Genomic DNA, 23,147 nt, shown 5'->3' with positions numbered 1-23,147 from the left:
AACCCATCTATTAAATAACTGATAGAAGAGTAGATTTCTATTTTCAATTAATTTTGCCAGGGGACCATTTTATTTGGTGGCCAACTGACTTGACAACCCAGAAACAAGCACCATATATCAGTTTGGAACAATTCAATGGGGGATGGACAGCCAAAACTTTCTACAGACTACAGCCTAGACTGGCAGAAGATTTGCAAGGTTAAGCGGTGCAGAGTGATCTCATTCATCTACCAAATCCTATGCGTGCATTATATGGTTTAAGCAATGGCTAAGGAGGGTTCCAAGTTTGAGTCCACCAGCTTTGTAAACTATGAGCTAGTTTTATCAGGAAGGGGTCCCAAACATGGCACCCTCTTTTCATGTGATCTGGACATTCATGGGGCCATCTCTCAACTAGATCATCATCTAATTCTGTCATTGAAATTTGTTTAGTGTCATATCCATTGTTAAATTATGCCCTCAAAACATTTCTTACTGCTTCAACTCATGTTTTTTTAGTCTGTTCTCAACTCTTCTAGTCCCTTTTGACTTACAACAAACCACTTCTTATTGATGCTGCAGGCTATCTTCTCTGCATGTGATGAAACATCTCAAGCTGCTTTTCCTCATTTCATCGCATATTGGAACTAATCTCAGGTTCTTTCAAAGAAGTTTATTTCTTGACTCTGTCCTTTCTAGCTTATCCACCCATCTATCTCAACATTTGCATTTCTGTCTGTCGCTTTTTGAACATGTTATTTCTTCACCAGAACGGCCCAAATAAATAGCCTTGACTATGTAAGCTTATGGTAGTTACAACCATATTGCATTGCTTATTGGAATTAATAAAGATTGTTTTATTTAAGGTTTAATTGGTCTAGTTGAGGTTATTGGCTAAGAATTAAAAACACAATAAGAAAAGACTACAGTAGTTCTCCCCCCCCCCTAAAACATGTCTCGTCTGGTCGTCATTGGTCTTCCCACCTGGGCTTGCTTCATGCAGATAGGTTATTTATTAGAGATATACAAATTGTCTGCGAAGCCTTTATTTGTTAATTGTCAAATGAAGAGGTCATCTTCCCACTGAAAGTACTTTTATACCTAACCTTTTATCTAAGGACGTCTCAAACTCCTTTTAAGATCATATAGCTACTAAATGAACACAGAACATAAACCAAAAACACAAAGGAGGGAAAAAAAATTGGAGGTCAAAGTATGACATCTAGCTTTCCCCATCCTATTTGTTTTTATTTCTTCTTTTTTTTTTGGGTGGGTGTGGGAGAGATGGGATGATGCATTTTAGACAAATTGTTTTCAACTTTTTTCATCTAGGTCAATGCATAATTAACCAATCCAATCAAAGCCTAATATAGTGTCCAAGCTAACTGTCGCCCACTGGGCTAACCAGGCTCAAATGCCAACTGGTTTTAAATCAAAACTTCTGCAGGGGTGATGACTGATGACCTCTTACACCTGTGCCGCTGTGCGTTTTACAAAGAAGATGGTAAAGACATTCTAGGGTCCAGCTTATTATAATAGAAATGTTTTAGCCATTTCAGCCTCTCCTGAAAGTTATTCCTGAGCTTGAGCAGTTTACAGTTCAGAAAGGAAAAAACAGAGAGAATTAGAGAAAGTGTGGTTGGATTAAATTTACAAACTGCATCAAAAAAGAAGAAGACGGATGCCGTACCATCACCATATGCCCTACCAAAATGAAAAAGAAAAACAGATAGATGCTATACCTATTGCATGTAAAAGGGATGCCATATCCTGCTTTACTTCATTAACTCTCTCTTGTAAATAAACAAATTAAAAGGAGCCATTACATCAGAATAATTTGAGTCCCATAAGAGAACAGAACAGAACAAGAACACTGAGAATCTAAGCTTATGTTTCATCATTACCATATAATCCCCCCCCCCCATTATATATTTATTTATATTGGCATGTAGATGTAGCTTGGGTTCATGTTCAATTATTAAAACCAATTAAAATAATTAAAAAAAAGAAAACTTTTTTTTTTAATGCGTGGCTGTCACTTTCATTTCAGAATAGTTTTGGTTAGTAGTGCTACCCACATCACTATCTCTATTTTGGTCGACAAAGTTGTGGAGAGCCCACTATTGATGGGCATTTTGCAACTGTTATGCTGTGCTCCTCCATGTTTTGGAGAATTTGTACCAATACCCTTTTGTGCTCTTATTTTCTATTTCTCCTTCCATAATATCTTATAATTTGTACCAGCACCTCAGATACCAGAGCAAACAACCTAGCAATAAAAGTAATTTCTTGAAACTTAGGCAGTGCAATTTCATTTGCACTAATACAAAATTCACTTCCATACTTTTGTGTACCAGTGCAAATGAAATTGCAGTTCAAACAAACTAGACCTTAGGAGAATAAATACAAGTTGCCTAGGGGCAAGTCAAAGAAACCCAAGAAACAGTTAATCGAGCTAGCTACCTTAAAACTGGGAAGGTTCTTCCTCACTCAAAAAAGTAAAATAAAGTATATAGAGAAAGCCCTAGTAACTTTTGCATGAGAGCAACCAGATGATTAACAAGCTTCATGTGTGTCAATGATGTGGCAAGTTTTCCCTGTAATTTTCTGCTTTCTGGAATATTGGCTAATTGGCATCTCATTCCTTTTTGACCACCAAATTGGGAATCACATGATATGCATAAACCTTTCATTTCTTGCTTTTATCATTCAAAGTTTACATGGAGATGAAATGCAAAATCAGCTTAGACTGTTTTTTTGGTAATAACTTCTCCCTTAACCTCTTTTTTTCCAAAGTGCTAGTTGCGGGATTTGATTCTACGTCAACGCTAGAACGAACCAATTAACACACCAACAAGCTAGCCCTCGATTGGTTAAATCAGCTTAGAAAGGGACTGGAGAAAGAGCAGTGTGTACTATATTCACATGAATGCTGTGGGGTCTTGGGACTTGTGGAAGATGATAATGCTATAAAAGCCAGGTTAATCAAGTAACAGGTTTTATCAATTTCAAGCACTTGTAATGATTCAAACAAGGTTGAAGTTGAGACAATGTTTTTCCATCAACATAATATTTGGTGGTTTCTTGGTCTATGTATTATTATTTTGCACCAGTTTTCAGTTTTATGTCACAATTTATGATTCCTAGGTTGGTTAGATAATTGATTCAACACCAATTCATTTGACTGAGTTTGCAAACTAATTTGATGGGTACAAGGAAAAGGCAATTCTTTTTTAGTATTTCATGTAATAATTAAGCTCAATCTTTTTCCCTTCAATTACATATTTCCAGTGGGAGAGTGAGTGATAAATACTCCAATTTAGTTAACGACCACACGATTCGAGATGTTGATCTTGTACTTTTTAGGATGCCGATACAAAAAAGAGATGAGGTTGGGTTTTAAATGGAAACTTCTTCCTTTCTATGCTGTCTAAAAGTTATACTTTTGGGTTTGGTATGGCATCCATCAGTTGAAAAACTCTTTTAGATAGCATGGATGTCCCTTTTAAATAGCATTAGAGCTCAAGATATTGTGAGTTCAGGTGTCGTTATAACTTTTTTTTTGGTTTACTTGTTTTAGCACAGGGCAAAAACACTGTTATAACAAATGTGGGTTTAACCAAGAGGGGTGTTGTTTGCCTTTGAAACATGTAATTTTGAGGAATGGTTATCGAAATTTAGACGTATCCAATTCATGCCCCGACAACAACCAATCAATCTTTCTTTTTATCTTTTTATTGGTAAAACTATCAATCAAGCAGATTAGTAAATGCATCTCATTCGTACCAAATCATACATAAAGATCCCACCTCGATTGTATGTGGGAAGTGTAGGTCAGTGCTACCTGATGTATAAACATACTGTGGATAATTCCACATGATTCACCCCAGTTTGTGATCCTGATCATTACCGAACTCAAGATTGATTCCAAGTTAGTATCCACAATAAAGTAAACCAAATTGTTCCTTGTCATCATTCATCAGTACCATGGAATTCATAGGGCTGGATGACGAGGGGGTCCAGACCTCTTAACTTCATCTTAGTTCATATTAGTAAAACAGTCACTCTTCATTCACCACCATTCAGTAGTGAAAATATTGTAGTGGAAGGGCAGGTGATTCAGATTTGCTTTAGTTCAAGGTGGACCTATCAACCCCTCACATGACAAGCAAATTATGCAATGCAAGGGCTGTTGCCACAAGTATACAAATCCTGTATACTTACCTACATTGATAGTACAGTCAACTCTCTGACGGTTACTTGTCTGCCGTAAGCTCCAAAATCCGGACCACAGTCACACTGAACCCTGCAATAAAGAATGTAGTTGGTGCAGCTCACTGAGCCTGTCTCACTATTGCAGTGTCGCTTGAGTTCACTATTGTTAGTTGTTACTTGTTACCCAGTTTAAAATAGCCCTCCCCTCATCATTTACAGTTGCTGACTACCTTTGTTACCACTTACCATTTGCTTTCAATTCTTCCTCCCTTTTTTCAAATTTTCCTTTTAATTCGCAACCTCTGTTCTATGTTTACACTTACGGCTGTATTTGGGAACGATGCAAATGGAGTGTAAATCCTAGTTCGGGGTAAATTTACACTTTGGTTCACTTTTGTTTGTGTTTGGCAATATTACATTTATGCATTGACAAATAATAGACCAATACATATTTATATTGATAATAAGATGTAAAAGTATATCAATAAAAAAGAAATAAATTTGCATTCAAGTGGGCTTTTGATACAAAAAAAAAAAGGCATATGCTTTATTGAACTTTGTATTTGCATCCATTACAGCTAAAAGTCTGTTTGATAAGAAGGTAAATTTGTTAGTGCAAAACTAACCCAAATTTGCAATTTATATTGACTGTTTTACACTATATATTTGCATTCACACTTATTTGCATCGTTTCCAAAACGCAACATATTGTGTTTGGTTGCACTGCAAATAAATTTATACTGATGCAAAACCATGGCAGTGCAAATGATTTTATGTAAATCTTGACCTATTTTTTGTTTCAAATTTTAACTTGTTTTGTTTGATTACAGTACAAATGAAGTAAATTAAGAAACGGAGCAGAATAAAGTAAAACCCAAAACAAAATTAAATAAGAATTTTCATTTTTTACATTTGCACTCCCATGCATTTGTACTAGCACAAATAAAATTGCATTGCAACCAAACACAGCTTTAAGGGTTAAGGCCATTACGATATACCTAGATGCATTGCAAGGTGCCTACTAGGCTAGTTGGTAAGGTCTTTGGCTGATGGGCTACACATTTTGTTGTTACAACATGAGCTGAACTTCCATCCGTGTTGTAACGCGTTGCTCTTTTGGGGAAAACGTGTAAAAGTAACAGGAGGTGGGTTAATACTCCTGTTACTCATTTTTTTTTTCAAACAAAAAAACTTAAAAAAAAAAAAGAAAGCATTTTTCGACAAGTCCTCTCTATTTTTTGTCCTTTCTGTCTGTGTTTTGGGGATGAAGAACAATAAAGAGAGCATCTCAATGGATAGAAAACTAAGTGAAATTTGGAGTGGGTAGTAGAAGAAAACATGAAGGACGGTGGTAGAATAGAGGGTTTTTGGCAAGTCCTATATCCTTTATTCTTCAGGTAGAAGACAGACTGATTACTCTCTCTCTCTAGGTTCTTGGGTAAATGGATTTAAATAAGGTGAAACTTATTGTTACTTATTGTTTAATGCAGTCTGATTAATACCATATAAGAAATTTGAAGCCTCTATGTGATTTTAGAGATCTTGGAAGACATTTGAAGCCTCTATGTTCAATTATTAAGGTATAGGGGCTTGTTTCAAAAAAGAGGCATAATAAACTATCAAAATTTATGAAATTGGTGTATATTGTTTAATATGGTCTAATTAATACCGCATAAGAAATCTATGTGATTCTAGAGACATCAAAGGCATCCAAAGCCTCAATGCTCAATTATTAAGGTATATGAAGTTATTTTGAGTGAGCCATAATAACTATTGTTTGCGGGAAGTAGGAATACTCTATCTGTCTTTTTTTGTTCGTATTGCTAAGAAGATTTTGAACAACAGAGAGAGACCGACTTCTCAATGGATAGATAAATAATTGGAGAAACAAATAACTAAACAGTAAGGACTAAAAGAATGTTGGAAGAGAAGCATTTCAATTGGTTCTATATTCTCTCTGTTCATCGGATGGAAGACATGAACTGGTTGTTCTCTCTTTGAGCTTTTGGGTGTGGGTAGAAGGGTTTGGACGATGTAAAATTTCATGAACTTTTAGGGCGGGAGTTAAAAGATTTTTTTTTTCATTTTTATTTAAAAAAAAAGAAAGAAATAACAAGGGTGTTAACCCACCGCCCGTTACTTTTACTTGTCTCCCCCCAAAAGAGCAACGTGTTACAATGTAATGAAAATTCAGCTCGCATTGTAACAAAATGTGTAGCCCATCATCCAATCTCTTGGGATTGGGGATTGGGATCAAACCCTACCAGCACCAGGGTTGAGAGATTATACATACATTTTATATAAAACGGATATTTGGCTTTGTTTTGATGCTGGTCATAATATCATATATGATTAATGATGTCTATTGATTGGTGACGAGTTTTTCACTTTTTCCAATATTATGTCTTTCTGGCACCATAGTGGAACCTATTCTAGAATCCAAATACTCTCAAAAGGAGCAAAGGGTGTAAAGCTTGGCCACTACAAATAAACCAAGGGTAAAAATAGAAGGCATCTTTCTTGGCCTGTTTAGTTTAAAAATTAGAAAAAAAAGAGTATCGGTCTATCGATACGCCCTGATACCTAATTTTTGGTATTGTGCGTATCGATATTTTGATCCTTGAAATAAACATGTTGAGGCCTCTGCAATTCTCTCCATTCCTCTCTAAAATGGCTAAGGGATCAACTACCATGTCCATGACACCATCAGACCCGTGAACTCTCCAGTTGTCCTCTTCAGGTATACCGTATACAATGCGGAATTGGCAAGCGTGAAGCCTAGGCCATTTGCAGGTTACACCAGAACACAATACCTACGTATAATCCTTGTTGACACTTGAGATGCCCATCTCAAGAAGAATATAGATGGTTGAAAGCAAAAGCCCAACCTCCACCATCAACCATGTCAAGTCTGGACAAATTTTTTATTATCATTTTGCATGAAAAGAATCTCTGGCATTATTCCACTTTTGGGCAGCAACAATTCAAGATTCTCGTGTGTACCTCTGCCTCTGGGTTTGGGCATCCTGATCATAGGAACCAAGTCGAGTCGGTAGATTATTTTCAGATTAGAGGGACTCCAACAAAATGCCAACTTGGAAACAGTTAAAAACTTGAAATAATTATAGATGTCAGTGATCAATTTTATATCAATCTTTTCATGCTTGGGAGGGGAGAAGATAATTTAAAATACAAAGGCTGCTATCTCTATATAGGATACCTTCCTCATTCATAAGCATCTCCATATATATGGATCATTGGCCTGTAGAATGATTTTTCTGTAAACATCAGCATGGAGATGGTTCTATGGATGCAAAGTGAATCTTGTTAATGAAAAGTTGATTGAACACCAAACTTGTACATCTGAATATCATGTACATGATTGACAAGTCATCAGCCTCTCTGTAGATTGGAAGACAGATTATTAACCTTGACATAAAACTTAGCCCAGCACAGTTAACGGAGATTTCACAAAGATATTCTCACCTTGCTCCATGGTTAAAAGAAACTGTCAACATTAACAACCCTGCCCAGCCACTCCCCCTCCCAAAGGAGTTATACAAACCTTTTTAAGGAAAGAAAACTGCCACCATATATGGTATGTAAACTACTCTTCCTCAAATCAATAGCATAAAGAACCCTGTAAGCATTAGATACATTTCAGATTCATACCAAGAAAAGTTAGAAAACTATGGCTGAGCCTTTTAGGAAGCCAAGAATTCCAAAAAAAACCATCCGATCACCATCTCCCAATAGACTACATTTGACCTCATCTACAGTGGCAACACAATTAGGTTTCACGGACAATATCATAATCTTGGCACAGTTTTGACATAGAGATCCAACATCAGGCCCCTTTAAATTGATAGTTCTAGATTTCTTTATTTTGATAAGCGGTTTCTTTCTTTCTTTCCTTTTTAAATGCAGAAAAAGTTGTGCCAAGTACACCTAATATACTACCTAACCAACTTGCAATCTTCTATTATCTGTTCATTTGCTATGTTACAATCGGTTCCCCTGGGGAACCACCTGCCAAAGATCCCTATTTATCCCTTGGCATGTCAAAGTATAAGCTATGCTGTTGGCAAATCTGCCCGGCAGAAGTTTTTTTCTTTTTGAAGTAATATCTTTTACACATATTTTTTTTAATAAGTAATATGTTTTACACAGATTATCTTGTACTATATGAAAAATGCATGGGTAAAAATTAAAATTTCAAGTGCCACTTGAATACAAAGAAGAGAAAGATTACCATAGAAACAAATAACAATAAATCAACTTTTTTTCTTTCTCAAAAATATTAAAAAAAAAAGAACTACCAACAATCTAATGTAGAACCAATTGATACATAATTAAAAAGGAACTCCGTGAAAATAAAGAAAAATAAAACTAGATTACAAGTAAAAGATATTATTAGTTGAGTCAACCTTCAGGTCATTCCCATTCTTGCAACTAAGGTTTGTTCTAAGTCTCTAGTCAAGTGAGTTAGAAGCAATCAAATTAGTTTAAAACACTTAAAAAACATAAAAGCAGAACACCAGGTATGTCAAGAAATAAAAGATGTAGGCAGATCAAACTGGGCAATAGCAACACATAATAGAAGCTGTACTGCAGTAATTCATCCATTTGAATTTAATTTTTCTTTTCAACTTTTAGAAAGATATTATTGCTTTGATACAACAAAGAGGTAATATATCATAGATTGACTGATTTTCAGTCCATAAGAAAACAAAAGAAATAAAAAAAAGTGTATTTCAAACCAAAAAAGACAAGATAAACTACATCATACCTGTTCAGAAATCTTCTGAACCCAGCTTATACAATTTAGATGTGAGAAGAAAATGACCACCATCTATGTATAATTTATACGAGAAAAACCATCACACTCATAGATGCTGCCACTTAATGTGGATAATGGTGGTGATACGATTTAATGAACTTTCCAAGAATTTCATTGAATTTCTGATATGCAATAGCCCATCCTCAGCCTTACCAGAAGTCCACCTTGATCACCGACTAACCCTTAGCAATAACAAAATCATTACTTTGAAGAACATCTGCTGGATTGATGCCCGGGAAAATTTTGATATCAAGTCAGATACAAATATCTGATTCCAGTAATCCAGTTATGGCCATATTATATGCCATAAAGTCCTGAAGTATGTAGTAGATTTCAAAGGTACTACAATCATAAGAAAAGGAACAACTGCACTGCACAGATCGACATAGTTGTTAGATATCAAGAACCTGGCAGCTAACCAGTTCAGCAGAACCAAAATCCTTAGTGACAATGATCTTCCAAATATCTCTTTCTGCTTCAGCCATGGAGCTTTGTTGTTCATTTGAAGATGAAGCCGGCTGGGAAGGGTTTAAATGATTATGCAGGTCAGCTTGCAATACAGAAATGTCATGATTGGCATCTTTAGTTATGACATGAAGTTTCCCAAGAAAACCAGCAAGCAAATATGGAGATTCTGAATCAGTATAATCACGAATAGGAACTTTATCTACAATTACTTTCCAAGTATCTTCTTGGGGATCATATATCTTGATCTTGCCACTATCTAGAGAACTAGATGGATCTAAAGCATATAATTCTCCATCTACAACAACACCCAACTTTGTTCCTGCCTGCTTTGCAGGCCAACCCTCTCCCATGCCAACTGGCATTTCATCCCAGGAATTTGTTTCAGGATCATAAACCTCTCCTCCAACATCAACAAAAAAGGGCCAGGAATAAAGACTCTGTGGCACACAAAGCCTCCCCCTATATGAAGTCATTCCAGTGGCAATAGGCTTCAGCATATCAGCCAAAAAGGCAGTAGGTAACACCTGAGCTCTTGAGAATGGCATGTTTGGTACTTGGGTCCATATTCCAGTACGAGGATCAAATACTTCGGCAGATTGAAGAGGAGTACATCCACCTCGACTCATACTAACCCCACCAACAGCATAAAGCTTGCTGTTTAAGATGCCCGTCTTACAATAGGCCCTACCCATTGACATGGATGTCATTTCAACCCATGCATTTTGAACTGGATCATATCTCCAGACACATTTCATGGCTGATACTCTAGAGAATCCACCTAAAACATAGAGACATCCATCAACTGCCCCAACAGCACAACCACAAAATGGCATCCGATCCAATCCATCCCTTCTTCCTAACCATCCCTTGATGACATCTGCGATCTTGATACCCGACCCAACCACATTCCACATCCGAAACCCAGACAAACCCCTCTTAGACTCTTCTTCATAAGAAACATTTGGCATTGGGGGCAAACGTTGCCATTTTCTGGAGGAAGGATCCAGTGCATGCCACAGAAGCTTATCACCATCAACCTTAGTCAATAAATAGAGCCATTCTTCTGTTGTTCCAAGTTCCCTTCTCAAACTGAAGAGTTCTGGACTTGTAAGAGCATTTTTCCAGCTCCGTGACACCAACTTCATATTCAAGTAGTGAATTCTGGGAAGTCTAGCAAGGATCTGGATTGATATCTCATCAGGGAGACTGGGGATCAGTCTTGGATTCTCCTCACTAAAACTTGATAACATCCTTTGTCTCTTGCAGGTTTCCCTCTGAGAGATTTCACTGTACTCACCTGCCCTAGCTTTGTTACCAGTCAAGCTCAAAAATGCCCCCATCTAGAATCTTTTTGCTAACGTAATATGCAGAGGGAGCCCAGACTTTCCAAAGCTTTTTGTGACTAAATTACAATGCAGGATAGGTTAAGCCATTGTTTTCAGCTCATAAGCATAACCCTGACCTTTCTGAAAGAACGAGTGGAAAGGAGTTCGTAAGTAAGAAACGGAGAAAGACAAGCTTCAATGTATATAATGTATGTTCCATAGAAGAATCCCGACATTTGTGCAGTAATTAAGACAACTTATAGTCTTTTATCCACAAAAAGCAGTCAGTTGATAGCCGCAGCATATATATAAAGCTTCAGAACTGAATCCTCGGAAACCATAACTTCATAAATTATTACTGAACATCTCATCAAAATATTCATTAAAGAAATCATAACACATCTACACTAAATTTTGAGAAAGCCACATTAAAAAAAAAAAAATCCCAACTACTATACATAACCAAGATACAGAAGATCAAATTCGTTAGGCTTAGCTTGGTAAGAGTACTGAGTACAAATACAAATATGTAAAGTGCAAAGCCTGTATTTTGTATTTCTAAATCTGTATTTGCACTGTACGTATTTGTATTTGTACTCTTTCCAAACTGAGACTTATGGAAAATTAAAATACGGAAAAAATTCCAGCTCGAATAGTTCTGGGTCTTCTGGCAGGATCTGCTCTCCCAATTTATCAACAGAGAAGCAGCTAAGTCGTTCCGATCGGTAACGAAAGGTCAACCTAAAAGAGAAAAAAAAAACGAAACGACGGAAGAACCGTTCAAGCAAATCCTTATAATTCGCAATTTCGTATATCACTGAAAGTAGGAAAAAGAAAAACACTGAAGCTGATACAATGCTAGAATTACAAGACTAAAACCCTAATTCCACAGCTCAGAACACAAGGAAACCGAAAAGGGGAGATACAGACCCTAGAAGAAAACATTGTTTTTAAAATGCCGTTATACATCCAATCAGAACAAACCCTAAAAGAGGATAGCAAGACGAGCTAAAATTCTCGGAAACAAGAGCGAAATCCCGACGGAAATCCGCCAAAATTTTCCAGAAATATAAACAGAAAGTGAGACTTCAACTTCAACATTACCCCGATCTTTGAATTGGAGAGAAGATCGACGAGAAAAATTACCTGGTGAGACCTAGGAAGGTCCCAAAAACAAACCCTAACCTTGGGTTTCAGATATTTCCTTGGAATTGCTTCGTCACCCAGGCTTTGCTGTATAGTTACTTGCAGCCGGTCTTCTCGGTTCTCGCTTTCCCATAGCGGTGCGATTCGGTTGGCCACGGCAACGTGTCCTCAAGATCCAATACAACAAATTTGATCGAGATACAAATCCAACGGTCCATGTCTGGAAAAAACAGTGCTAATTCTCCTTTCCCATGTCCCAATTTTGATGTAGATGATTCATCGTGGACACGTGGCTGTGGATGATTATACGAATCTATCGAAGCTAGATCCTCAGAATCGCAAAAGTCAAGAAAGGATGCCGTGATCTCAGGGTGATCACACAAATTTTGCGTTGAGTAGATCTTCGGGGCAAGGATCTGCTGCTACTACCAATTAAACGCTTCCCAAAACTGTTCCGCCACAGTTGCCGCAGAAATCGGATTTGATCCTCGTAAGACCATGCTCACACTGTTTTCACAGTCACAGTCACTTGCGTCTTAATATCTCCCATGAAATATTTCTAATGTACGGCTGTAAAAAGGCTGTGAGAGCGGTGAGAGAAGGGACATGTGAGCATTGAACCTGATTTGCTACCTACCATTATAGTCGCACGTTCGAAATATCTTTCTAGGTGTTTGGCAATTGGCATCGGTGATGGGAACGTTACATCCTTTTCTTATAAAATAGCATTTATTTTATGTTTGGAACCGTGCTGTCACACATGGGCATTTTTTAAAAAAATAGCATGGTTTTTTTATGGTGCGCAAAATGGCCGGTCTTATCTATCAACGACCTTGCCTCTGACTAGAGTAACAGGGGGCCTGAAACGGAGAAGAAAGTGGAAATCTCCGGGGAGGAATCCGGCGAGATCACTCCGAATCTCAATTTAGTATTTTCTCAAAGGTAAGATAAAACCAGATGGCGCAAAGTTCACATACCTTGTCCTCGGGGGGTAGAGAGCCTTTTATAACCACTTCGCGCACTCACTCCGAGGCTTCTGTCAGGTCGGGTGTGATCACTTCTGTGCTTCTGCCAGTTCGGGTGTCATCACCTCTGCTGGGACAGAACCGCCACTACTCCTTGTCGGAGCCGTCTCTGTAACTGGAGATGGCGGTGGTAGGTGGCGGTGACAGGTGGCCATTGGAATGCGGCTATCAAGCGTCAGATCCCAAGTCAGTCAGGTGTGCTGCCCCTGGATACAGACTCATTCAGTGTCAGGTACAGTTTGTTCAGTTCGGTGTCCTGAGGGCGAAGTGCTAGAGTGGTGTGCGAGGCGAAGTCTTGAGTTCGGACAGAGGTGTGGCCCGAACTGCCATGGGGCAGGCCAGTTCGGGTTGTTGCCCTTTGTGTTCATAAGGCTCGAGGCCTAAGGGAGAGCTCGGGCTCCGTACTGGGAGTTCGGGCTCCTTGCAGGGAGTTCGGACCGCTGGTTCCTCCTTTCGGAGCTCGCGCCTTGGCGAGTTGTTGCCTTTGCCACGTGTTGAGTAGTTACGAGGTCGGGCCAAATCTTCCTTCATCAATTGCCCCCCACTCCTCGTGCTAAGGGTCTTGCCCTGGCGCGGGGAGTTTGCGAGGTGGCGGGTGGATTTGTCCCGTACTTCGAATCGGTAGACTAATAGCGCGAGGTGCGTCGCCAGGATTCTTTTGGGTTTCTCGAGCGCCCAAAAGACGGGAAACGCGCCGATCTGCCTACAAATGCTAACAGACGTGACAACGCACGCCTTATTTCAAAATTCAAAAAGCGCGCCGTTGGGAGACGTGACAGCACGCGTCTTATTTCAAAATTCAAAAAGCGCGCCGCTGGGAGATGCGACAGCAGGCGTCTTTTCAATTTGAAAACGTGTCGCTGCCGCCTTTAATGTGAGGAGACGTGCGGTCAGTTTCAAGAGACGTGTGGCCAGTCACGTCTTGGTCTCAGGAGACGTGCGATTAGCGCGACTGCGGGCCGTCGGATTGGCTTTGATCTAAGCCGTTGATTCTTGGTTACTGTGGGTATAAATAGTGGGGGACCCCAGTTGCTTTTGTCACTTCTGCGCTTTGCTTCTTGAGCTCGCGTCCAAGCTTTTAGTTCGCATTCAAGGTCTTTTGCTCGTGTTCAAGTTCCCGTAGTCCGTTCAAGCCTTTTTCCGGGTGAGTACTTTCCTGGAATCAATCTTCTCTCCCCGATATCTAGCTCGGATAGCTCAGACGGTTCTTCATGGGGGTCAGATGCAGGTTCTACGAACCAAGTTGCATCCCCTGATGGTCCTAGCGAACCGGAGGTAGAGCTCGAGGAAGAGTTCGAACCCATAGGCCGAGTCACCTCGGGTAGTTTGGCGTCCACCTCTCATCGAGATCGGACGTTAGACAAGTTTGGTCCCTCGACCATGACGCCTAAGGGGCTCCAATCCCTTATTACCTATTACAACTTGCTTGGGGAGTATGCCTACTTCATACCTTCGGGTAGCTTTCCTTGGGAACACGGTCCTGAAGAGATCGTGATATTTCGGGAGCAGCTCGCTGCGAGGCTGCGACTACCTTTCCACCCCCTCATTGTCGAGGTCATGAACCACTTTGGCGTTACTGTCGGCCAGCTTCACCCGAACTCCATTCGTAACTTGGTGGGGACAATCTCCCTATTTTGCGAACAGGGCTTTCCTTTAGACTTGGAGACCTTCTCTTCTATCTTAATGCTTAAGAAGCAAGCGGGTCCCCTTCCCGGGCGTAGGCGGGCGTATTACCTGTCTCCCCGCCCGGGTTTTAAGCTTTTACATGAACTTCCCAATAAGGTCCCAGCGTGGAAGCGGGACTACTTTGGGGTGCAAAGTGTATTGGGGTGGCCGTTTCAAACCGGGTGGGGGATGCCCACCCCTGACTCCGGTGTTACGCTTGATAAAGAGACGATGAAGGGCCTCCGACAATGGGCACGGCTTGGGCTAAAATGCCATCATTATCTGTCGGAGGCCAAGCTCATTGAGGTCGGTTTGAGTTCGGGTAGGTTCCTTACTCAGGTTTGTCTTTTGTTTTGCTTTGTTCGTTCATTTTTTCCTGATGCCGAGCTCATTTTGCAGGTATGATGGACTTAGAGAGGACTCGCGGTGGGCACCTGTTTCACGGCATGAAGAAGAGAAAGCGAGTCGCCAAACGAACTCGTGCCGAGGTACCCCGAGACGCGGAGCCCGAAGTACCAAACTACCCGTCTGTGGATCCGCCTAGGGAGCCCGAGATGGCCCCTCTAGTCCATGAGGCGGCAGGGGCCCCTTATGCCGAAGCTACTTACACGGGGGCTCCTGCTTACTTTGAGTCCGCTTACACGTGAGCTGGGCCCTCAGGCTCGGGGGCCCAAGGCGAGTTCAGGAGCGTGTTGTCACCGAACCATGCTCTACAGAAGAGTAGGGAGGCCATCTATCCTGAGGAGGTCGCGGCATGGTCCGAGCTTCCTTTGAACCAGGTAGCTTGTCGTGCTGCCACTCATGCCATGGTGGTAAGTCAGATTTCTTGTCCGGCTCTTTGCTTTTATCCTTCTTGCTGCCATTCTTTTGATCATTTTGTTCTTCCCTTTTGGTAGGTGAATTCTTCAATCCATGCCTTGGCGGCCTAGGTGGAAAGGAGCTCGAGGCAGGCGCGAGCTGCCGAAGAGGCTTTCCGTGCTGTCGAGGAGGCTTCCCAAGCTGTTGAGGCGGCTGCTCACGCTGCACATGCCAGGCAGGCGAGGTCTCAGAGAGATGCTGAGGCCATGGGAGTTGTGGTGAAGCATATGGCGGACCTGAGGCTGGACTTCCAGCATCAGGTTGAATATCTTCAAGAGGATATTAGGGAGAGGACGCAGATTTTTTCTCAAGGCATTGAGGACGCTAAGAAGAAGGCCGTTGATGAGTACATCGCCTCGCCGCGCTTTGATGACCTGATGGTGGACTCGTACAGAAAGAGCTTTAAACTAAGCCAGTGGATGATCCGGAATACATACCCCGAGCTTGATATTAGTGCGATATCCACCTCGCGCATTACTCAGGAGATGGCCGACGCCGCTGATGGTGAGCCGGATTCCGAGGGCGAGGCAGGACCTTCGGGTGTTGTTGAAGTGCCTTCTGATGAAGAATAAGCACCTCCGGGCCTGTGGGCTCGATATTTTTTTTCGAAATATACACTCCCTTATTTTGAAATGGAATGACTTTCTTTTGGTTAAGTGTTGGTTGTTTTTTCTCCCGAACTGACTGTATTTGCCGAACTGACCATATGCCTGATTTGTTTCTTGTCCGGGTTACTGCACTCGCGCGGCCTGTTTTGGTGTTAATACTTAGTCTCTGAGATGCCGATGTCCCTATTAGTTCGTTGTCCCCACTTCGCCTGAGCCTTTGGTCTATACCTTTCTTTGCTTGCCTATGCCGAGGTTTCTTCGTTAGCTCGGCATCCTAGCCCTTAGGCTCTGGTAGCGATTTTGTCCACTTCGCTTGGTGGTTATAGGTAGTATCGCCTTAAGTTGACGATGTTCCACGCTTGGGGTACTTGTTTGCCCTCTAAGGTTTTGAGCTCGTATGCCCCCCCGAGCGCTCTCTTTACTCTGTATGGCCCTTCCCAATTTGGTTCAAGTTTGCCCATGCCGGGTTCGGGTACCATGATCTTGCGGAGAACTAGGTCGCCGACGCGGAAGCTCCGCTTCTTTACTCTGGCATTGTAGTACCGAGCTACTTTTTGCTGGTAGGCTACTATCTGGATGTGCGCGAGGTCTCTTACCTCATCCAGTAGGTCGAGGTTGGTACATAACTTGTCTCTGTTTGTCTGATCGTCATATGCTTCTAGTCGCAGTGTAGGTATTTCGATCTCCGCCGAAATTACCGCTTCAGTGCCATAGGTGAGGTTAAAGGGGGTCTCTCCCATGGTGGTTTTTTCCGTAGTTCGGTGAGCCCATAGAACACTTGGTAGCTCGTCCGCCCACAACCCTTTAGCTCGGTCTATTCGTGCTTTCAGTCCGCGGAGGATGGCTCTGTTCATTACTTCTGTCTGACCGTTTGCCTGCGGGTGTGCGACCGATGTGAAGTTCTGACGAATTCTCATATCTTGGCACCATTCTTGGAACTTGATATCCTTGAACTGCTTGCCGTTGTCGGAGATCAGTACCCAAGGTAGACCGAAGCGACATACTATGTTCTTCCAAAAGAAGTTCAGTACGTTTCGGGCTGTAACTGTTGCCAGAGGTTCAGCTTCTATCCACTTTGTGAAGTAATCTACCGCCACCACTAGGAATTTCTTCCCACATGTTGCTGGCGGGAATGGCCCCAGGAGGTCGATGCCCCAATGCGCAAAGGGCCATGGACTGGTGAGGTACTTGAGGTCGGCAACAGGCTGATGGTGGATGTTGGCATGCTTCTGACACTTGTCGCATTTTTTGACGAGCTCGATGGCCTCTGCTTTCATCATTGGCCAGTAGTATCCTTGTCGAAGTGCCTTTTGAGCGAGGGCTCTGCCTCCCAAGTGTCCGCCGCACAGACCTTCATGAGTGTCGCGGAGCACGAGCTCGGCTTTGGTAGGTCGCAAGCAGTGCAGGTAGGGCAGCGTGTAGGACCGTCGGTACAGCCGTTCGTCTATTATGACGTATTTGGCTGCCTGGCGCTGCACCCTCGGCTGCATTGCGGTCCGCAGGGAGGTTCCATCTAGCAAGAAGCTCGCGAGTGGGTCACATTTCGGCTCTGCTTCAAGGACGGGAGCGACCTCCTCTGCCCCACCGAGAATGCTAGGCCGAGGTAAGTCCTCTATGTACACAGTTCTCATGAGGTTGTGACTCGTGCTGGCTAACCGGGACAGGGCGTTGGCCTCAGTCGGGATTGCGACCGTTTCCTCTGTGGGCGAAGCTCGTTCCTCACCTTGCTCCGTAGGCCGCTCCAGTTCAAGGTCGTCGGCCGCCTTGGTTTTTCCCTTTAGGGTGGCAACATAACACTTGCGGGACTCAAACTGGTCGCCCCGCGCTACCCCCACACCGAAGTCTGTCGGGAACTTCATTGCCAAATAGTATGTGAAGACCATTGCCCGCAGGATATGCGTAATTGGTCGCCCTATTATGGCATTGTATGGGGAGGGGGTCGTGACCACCAGGAAATCGTGGTTGAGTCTGACCACACAAGGCCATGTGTCGACTTCCACAGGTACTGTTATTTTCCCGAGGGGCTTGACTTCCTCTCCGCTGAAGCCCACCAAAGGAGTGTTCGCGGGCTTCAGCTCGCTTCTCTACAACTGTAGCTGGTCAAATGCTGACTTGAAGAGGATGTCGGCCGAGCTGCCCGAATCCACGAGTACGTGTCTGACCTCGAAGTCGTTGATCCTTAGTTTTATGACAAGCGCGTCATCGTGGGGGTAGTGGACCCCTCGCACATCGTCTTCCGTGAAGAAGATCGGTTCTTTAGTCTTCGGCCTCTTTGGAGGGTTCTGTTCTTCTCGGGCTGCTTCGCGAACTGATGTTCGGGCCGCTGCCGAAGTACACCCTGCTACCACCGAGCCTCCCACTATCACATGGATGGTTCCCCGAACTGGCCTCTCTTCCGGAGGCTGTCGCTGCAACGGTTCGGTTGGCCTGCTGCTGGATTCGGGGGCATCCTTTCCGTGCTCCCCTTGCCGACCTGCCTTATTGTTATTATTATTATCATGTTGTACAAAATTCCTCAGGTATCTGCGACGGATGAGTCCCTCTATCTCGTCCCGGAGATTGTTACACTATTCGGTACTATGACCGTGGTCTCTATGGAAACTACAGTACAAATTTGTATTTATCTCGTTTAGATTCCCCTTTAGGCGAGGTGGCCACTTTACGTATGGGGCGTCTTTGATCGTCATCAAGATCTCGGTCCGCCTCGTGTTTAACGGTGTGTAATCCGTCTGAACTGCTAAGGGAGCTCGGAACGGCTGGTTCGGCTTCGGCTCCCGGGCTGGGTTTTTTCTGTCAACTGGGTTGGAGGGCTCGCCTTCCCTCTTTATTTTCTCGATCCCGCTTTCAGTCCTTTGGTTGATTTCTTCCTCTGTTCTCATGAACTTATCCGCGAGCTTGAGGAATTCGGCCACGGTTGCGGGCTGATTAGCTACCATGTGCCATTTGAACTCCTTGTGCGTTACTCCTCTCTTGGCCGCCGCGAGCTGCACCGTGGGGTCTAATCACGGTATCTGCAAGCACGCTTCATTGAACCGCTTAATGTAGCCTCGGATGGATTCTCCTTCTCTCTGGACTACTCTGAAGATGCTTTCCTCAGTTCTGGGGCACCTTTTGCTGGTGTCAAAGTGTGCGGTGAAGACCTGCACGAACTGGGCCCAGCATCTTATCGACCCAGGGGCCAGGTTCCTGTACCAAGTGCGGGCTACCCCCCTGAAGGTGGTGGTGAAGGCCACGCACATGCACGATTCACTGACCCTAGCGAGGTGCATTTGGGACTGGAAAGCATCGACGTGGTCGTTGGGGTCAAAGGACCCATCATACTTGTCCAAAGGTGGGAGCTTGAAGTCTCTGGGCATGGGGACTGCCAAGAGTTCTGATGCGAGGGGGGAAGGAACTGAGAGAATTGGGGCAGCTTTTACCTCGTCCGAGCTCGTCTCTTCTTTGCCTCTGAGCTCGGGCAGGACACGGGTGGCAGTTCGGCCACTTCGCCGGCGCCTTCGTTGCTGAGTGGGCTTGGTGCTGGCGCTGCTAGCCTCTGTGTTGCCGATCTCGATGGGCCCGGGCTGTTGGTAGTCTGCCGCCAGGACGCTGAACCGATTCTCTGTCAGCGGGAGCTCAGACTTGGAGTGTCGAGATATTGACTTGGCGGGCGAGGTGCCCGACCCGCCGGCGAGCTGCGAGGCGGGGGTGATCTTTCTTTCCCCTCGGCCCGGGGATGAGGCCTGGCTTTTGTGGGGGTTCTGAGGTTGGGAGGCCTCTCCTCAGTGACGACGTCCACCCTGAGGGGAGGGCTTAACTGGCTTTGGAGCAGGGTGCCGAGGTGGAAGCAGTGGTTGGTTTGGAGGCAGTTGGGGGAACTGCTGTTGAAAGTGATACTGGGAGATGTGGTGCAGTACTTGGTGTTGCTGGAGCTGATGTTGTTGGAACTGTTGCATTTGGGCTTGCATTGCCCGCATGCATTGCATCAGGTCGTCCAACTGGTTCTGGTTGGTTGCCAGGGGGACAACAGTTGGTTCAATAAAGGTTGTTTTGATAGGGAGAGGAAAGGGGATGCTCATGGCAGGAAGGTTTACGGGCGCCACTGTTTGTGGCGCATTCAAACTGGGGATCCCATCCACCAGAAGGGGGATGGTGAACTGTCCAATGCACACCATGGGGACTTGAAATTGCTCCCCGGTGGTGTTCACCTCCGTGCCACGTCCGACATTGCTGGAAGAAGCCATGAGTGTTGGGGTTTTTTGGAGAAAAGGGGTTATGAGAGTTTTAGAAGGAGGCTTTTAGAAGCGTTTCCCACTGACGGCACCAATTGATGGTGCGCAATCCGGCCGGTCCTAGCTGTCAACGACCTTGCCTCTGACTGGAGCAACAGGGGGGCCTGAAACCGAGAAGAAAGTGGGGAATCTCCGGGGAGGAACCCGGCGAGATCACTCCGAAGCTCAAGTTAGTATTCTCTAAAGGCAAGATAAAACCAGATGGCGCAAAGTTCACATACCTTGTCTCGGGGGGTAGAGAGCCTTTTATAACCACTTCGCGCACTCACTCCGAGGCTTCTGTCAGGTCGGGTATGATCACTTTTGTGCTTCTGCCAGTTCGGGTGTCATCACCTCTGCTGGGACAGAACCGCCACTGCTCCATGTCGGAGCTGTCTCTGTAACTGGAGATGGCGGTGGCAGGTGGCCGTTGGAATGCGGCTGTCAAGCGTCAGATCCCAAGTCAGTCAGGTGCGCCGCCCCTGGATACGGACTCCTTTGGTGTCCGGTACGGTTTGTTCAGTTCGGTGTCCTGGGGGCGAAGTACTAGAGTGGTGTGTGAGGCGAAGTCTTGAGTTCGGACAGAGGTGTGGCCCGAACTGCCATGGGGCAGGCTAGTTCGGGTTGTTGCCCTTTATGTTCATAAGGCTCGGGACCTAAGGGAGAGCTCGGGCTCCGTACTGGGAGTTCGGGCTCCTTGCAGGGCGTTCAGATCGCTAGTTCCTCCTTTCGGAGCTCGCACCTTGGCGAGCTGTTGTGTCAAGCTGTTGCTTTTGCCACATGTTGAGTGGTTACGAGGTCAGGCCAAATCTTCCTTCATCAGTTTTGTTTGGTACCAAAACCAATATTTTTAATATTGATTTATATTATTCAACGTATTTTACTTTTTTGGAAAAATGTTATCAAATAAAAGGGTATTGTTTGAAGCACCGCTTTCTCTAATGTATTGTCTATGTGGCACTGTTTTATGAGAAAATGGCATTGATGCCAAGCATCGCCTTTGTCTAATTGTTTGGTATTAGGATGGTAACAATTTTTAATCAAAAAGCCAGATTTTACTTTCCCTTTTTACCCTTTATGATTTTTGTTTTTTCAATAATTTATTTAAATATCATGATTCTTGATGTCACATGTTAATTTTTAGTCAAAAAGTCTTATTTTACTTTCTCTTTTTACCCTTTATAATTTTTGTTTTTCCAATAATTTATTTAATTAACATGATTCATGAGGCCACGTTGTTCATCAAACTTTTTCCAATGATAAAAAACGAGAATGAAAACTGTTAACATGCTTGTATCTTGAATTTACTTTCCATTCTCACCCTCAACAATTTTTGTTTTGCAATGTTTTTTTTTTCTTATCATTCAAGTATTTGATCTTATCATAAATGGCCACACACATTCTCCAATGCTAACCTTGTTGCTACCTACAATTTTCATTGAACTCATTGCAACCGTCCATAAATTCTCATCAATTACACAAATGAAACACAAGGACTACTAAATGGTGATTGGAGATCCCATAACCAATAACTTATCGTTATTTATATTTTTGTTAAAATTATATCAATAAATTATTCTATAAATTCACCCTGATATTTAGAATAAAGATTAAAAATTCATGAACCTCACTTAGGATTAACATAGTGCATGTGAAATCATCTAAACACCAAAACTTTTAAATAATACAAAATACACCTCTTATTGAAGTAATATTAATTTTAGTTAGATAATAAGAATCTTATTATGGGCTTAATATTAATTTAGTACTAAAAAATGAGAATATTGTAATTGGTTTGGTCAAAACACCCTGATTTTACTTTCCAAATTTATCCTCAACTTTCTATTTTTTTCCCATTGTATATATGTCATTGCAAAATAATTATGAAAAATCACATAAAATGAATAACTAATATAAATTACAAAAAACAAATAAATACATAAAAAATTACAAAAAAATATATGATATCACAAAAATTGAAGAAATAACATAAATTACAAATCTATACCATACCGAAAAATGAGAATGTTGCAATTGGTTTGGTCAAAAAACCCTGATTTTACTTTCCAACTTTACCCTCAACTTTTTATTTTTTCCCATTGTATATATTATCATTGCAAAATAATTGTGAAAAACACAAAAAAAATGAAGAAAATAATATAAACTACAGAAAAATAACGAAACATAGAAAAAGTTTACAAAAAAAAAATAAAAATCATAAAATTTGAAGAAAAAACATAAATTACAAAAAACAAAGAAAAATGAACAAAAATGTAGAATAAAATAAGAATTTATATCTACCGGCATATATACAAAATGAGAATGATTCAATTAGTGTGGTCAAAAGACCCTGATTTTTCTTACCAATTCTACCCCTTAGTTTTTTTTTGTTTTTCCAACATATCCCAATTCTATATGAGGGTGCATGATGGTAGTTGGCAAAAAAAACCATTGTCCTTTCTAAAAAGCCATTAGGTGGGCAGCTGACCCATCAACTTGTTAATGACCCATTTTGGGTTCAACCGAACCCAACCTGCCCAACCCATTAATGTTTCACATAATACATAAATTATAGAAAAGTATAACTATAAAAAAGACATAATATACAAATAAATATAGAAAATAATATAAATTAAATAAAAAATAAAATGCAAAATAATTATGAAAACATGAAAAATGAGGAAAATAATATAAATTACAAAAAAAAGAAATACACAAAAAAATTACAAAATCATAAAAATTGATGAAAATAATAAAAATTACAATAA

At 42.2% G+C, this 23,147-nt stretch overlaps 1 protein-coding gene across 4 annotated transcripts; it reads right to left on the bottom strand.

The window, feature by feature from the left end:
• Nucleotides 1–7,296: 7,296 nt before the first annotated feature.
• LOC104600064 (F-box/kelch-repeat protein At1g22040-like) lies at nt 7,297–12,415 on the bottom strand. Of its 4 annotated transcripts, XR_735612.3 has the most exons (4): nt 11,974–12,414; nt 8,984–10,968; nt 7,681–7,834; nt 7,297–7,596 (listed from the first exon to the last, which is right to left on the bottom strand). XR_735612.3 is itself a non-coding variant. In XM_010262880.3 (2 exons), exon 2 carries the CDS (start codon nt 10,840–10,842, stop codon nt 9,427–9,429), a length of 1,416 nt encoding a protein of 471 aa, XP_010261182.1. In that variant the 5' UTR covers nt 10,843–10,968; nt 11,974–12,414; the 3' UTR covers nt 8,831–9,426. The 4 variants fall into 4 exon arrangements, 1 of the variants encoding a protein (XP_010261182.1); XR_735615.3 differs by having other exon boundaries at nt 7,297–7,834; nt 11,932–12,415; XR_735610.3 differs by having other exon boundaries at nt 7,297–7,834.
• Between the last annotated feature and the right edge of the window lie 10,732 nt (nt 12,416–23,147).

The sequence above is a fragment of the Nelumbo nucifera genome, chromosome 5 (genome assembly GCF_055504915.1).
Source record: "Nelumbo nucifera cultivar China Antique chromosome 5, China Antique-T2T, whole genome shotgun sequence".
Lineage (NCBI taxonomy): Eukaryota > Viridiplantae > Streptophyta > Magnoliopsida > Proteales > Nelumbonaceae > Nelumbo > Nelumbo nucifera.
The sequence above is the reverse complement of the archived record's forward strand: the minus strand, read 5'-3'. Positions and strand labels throughout refer to the sequence as shown.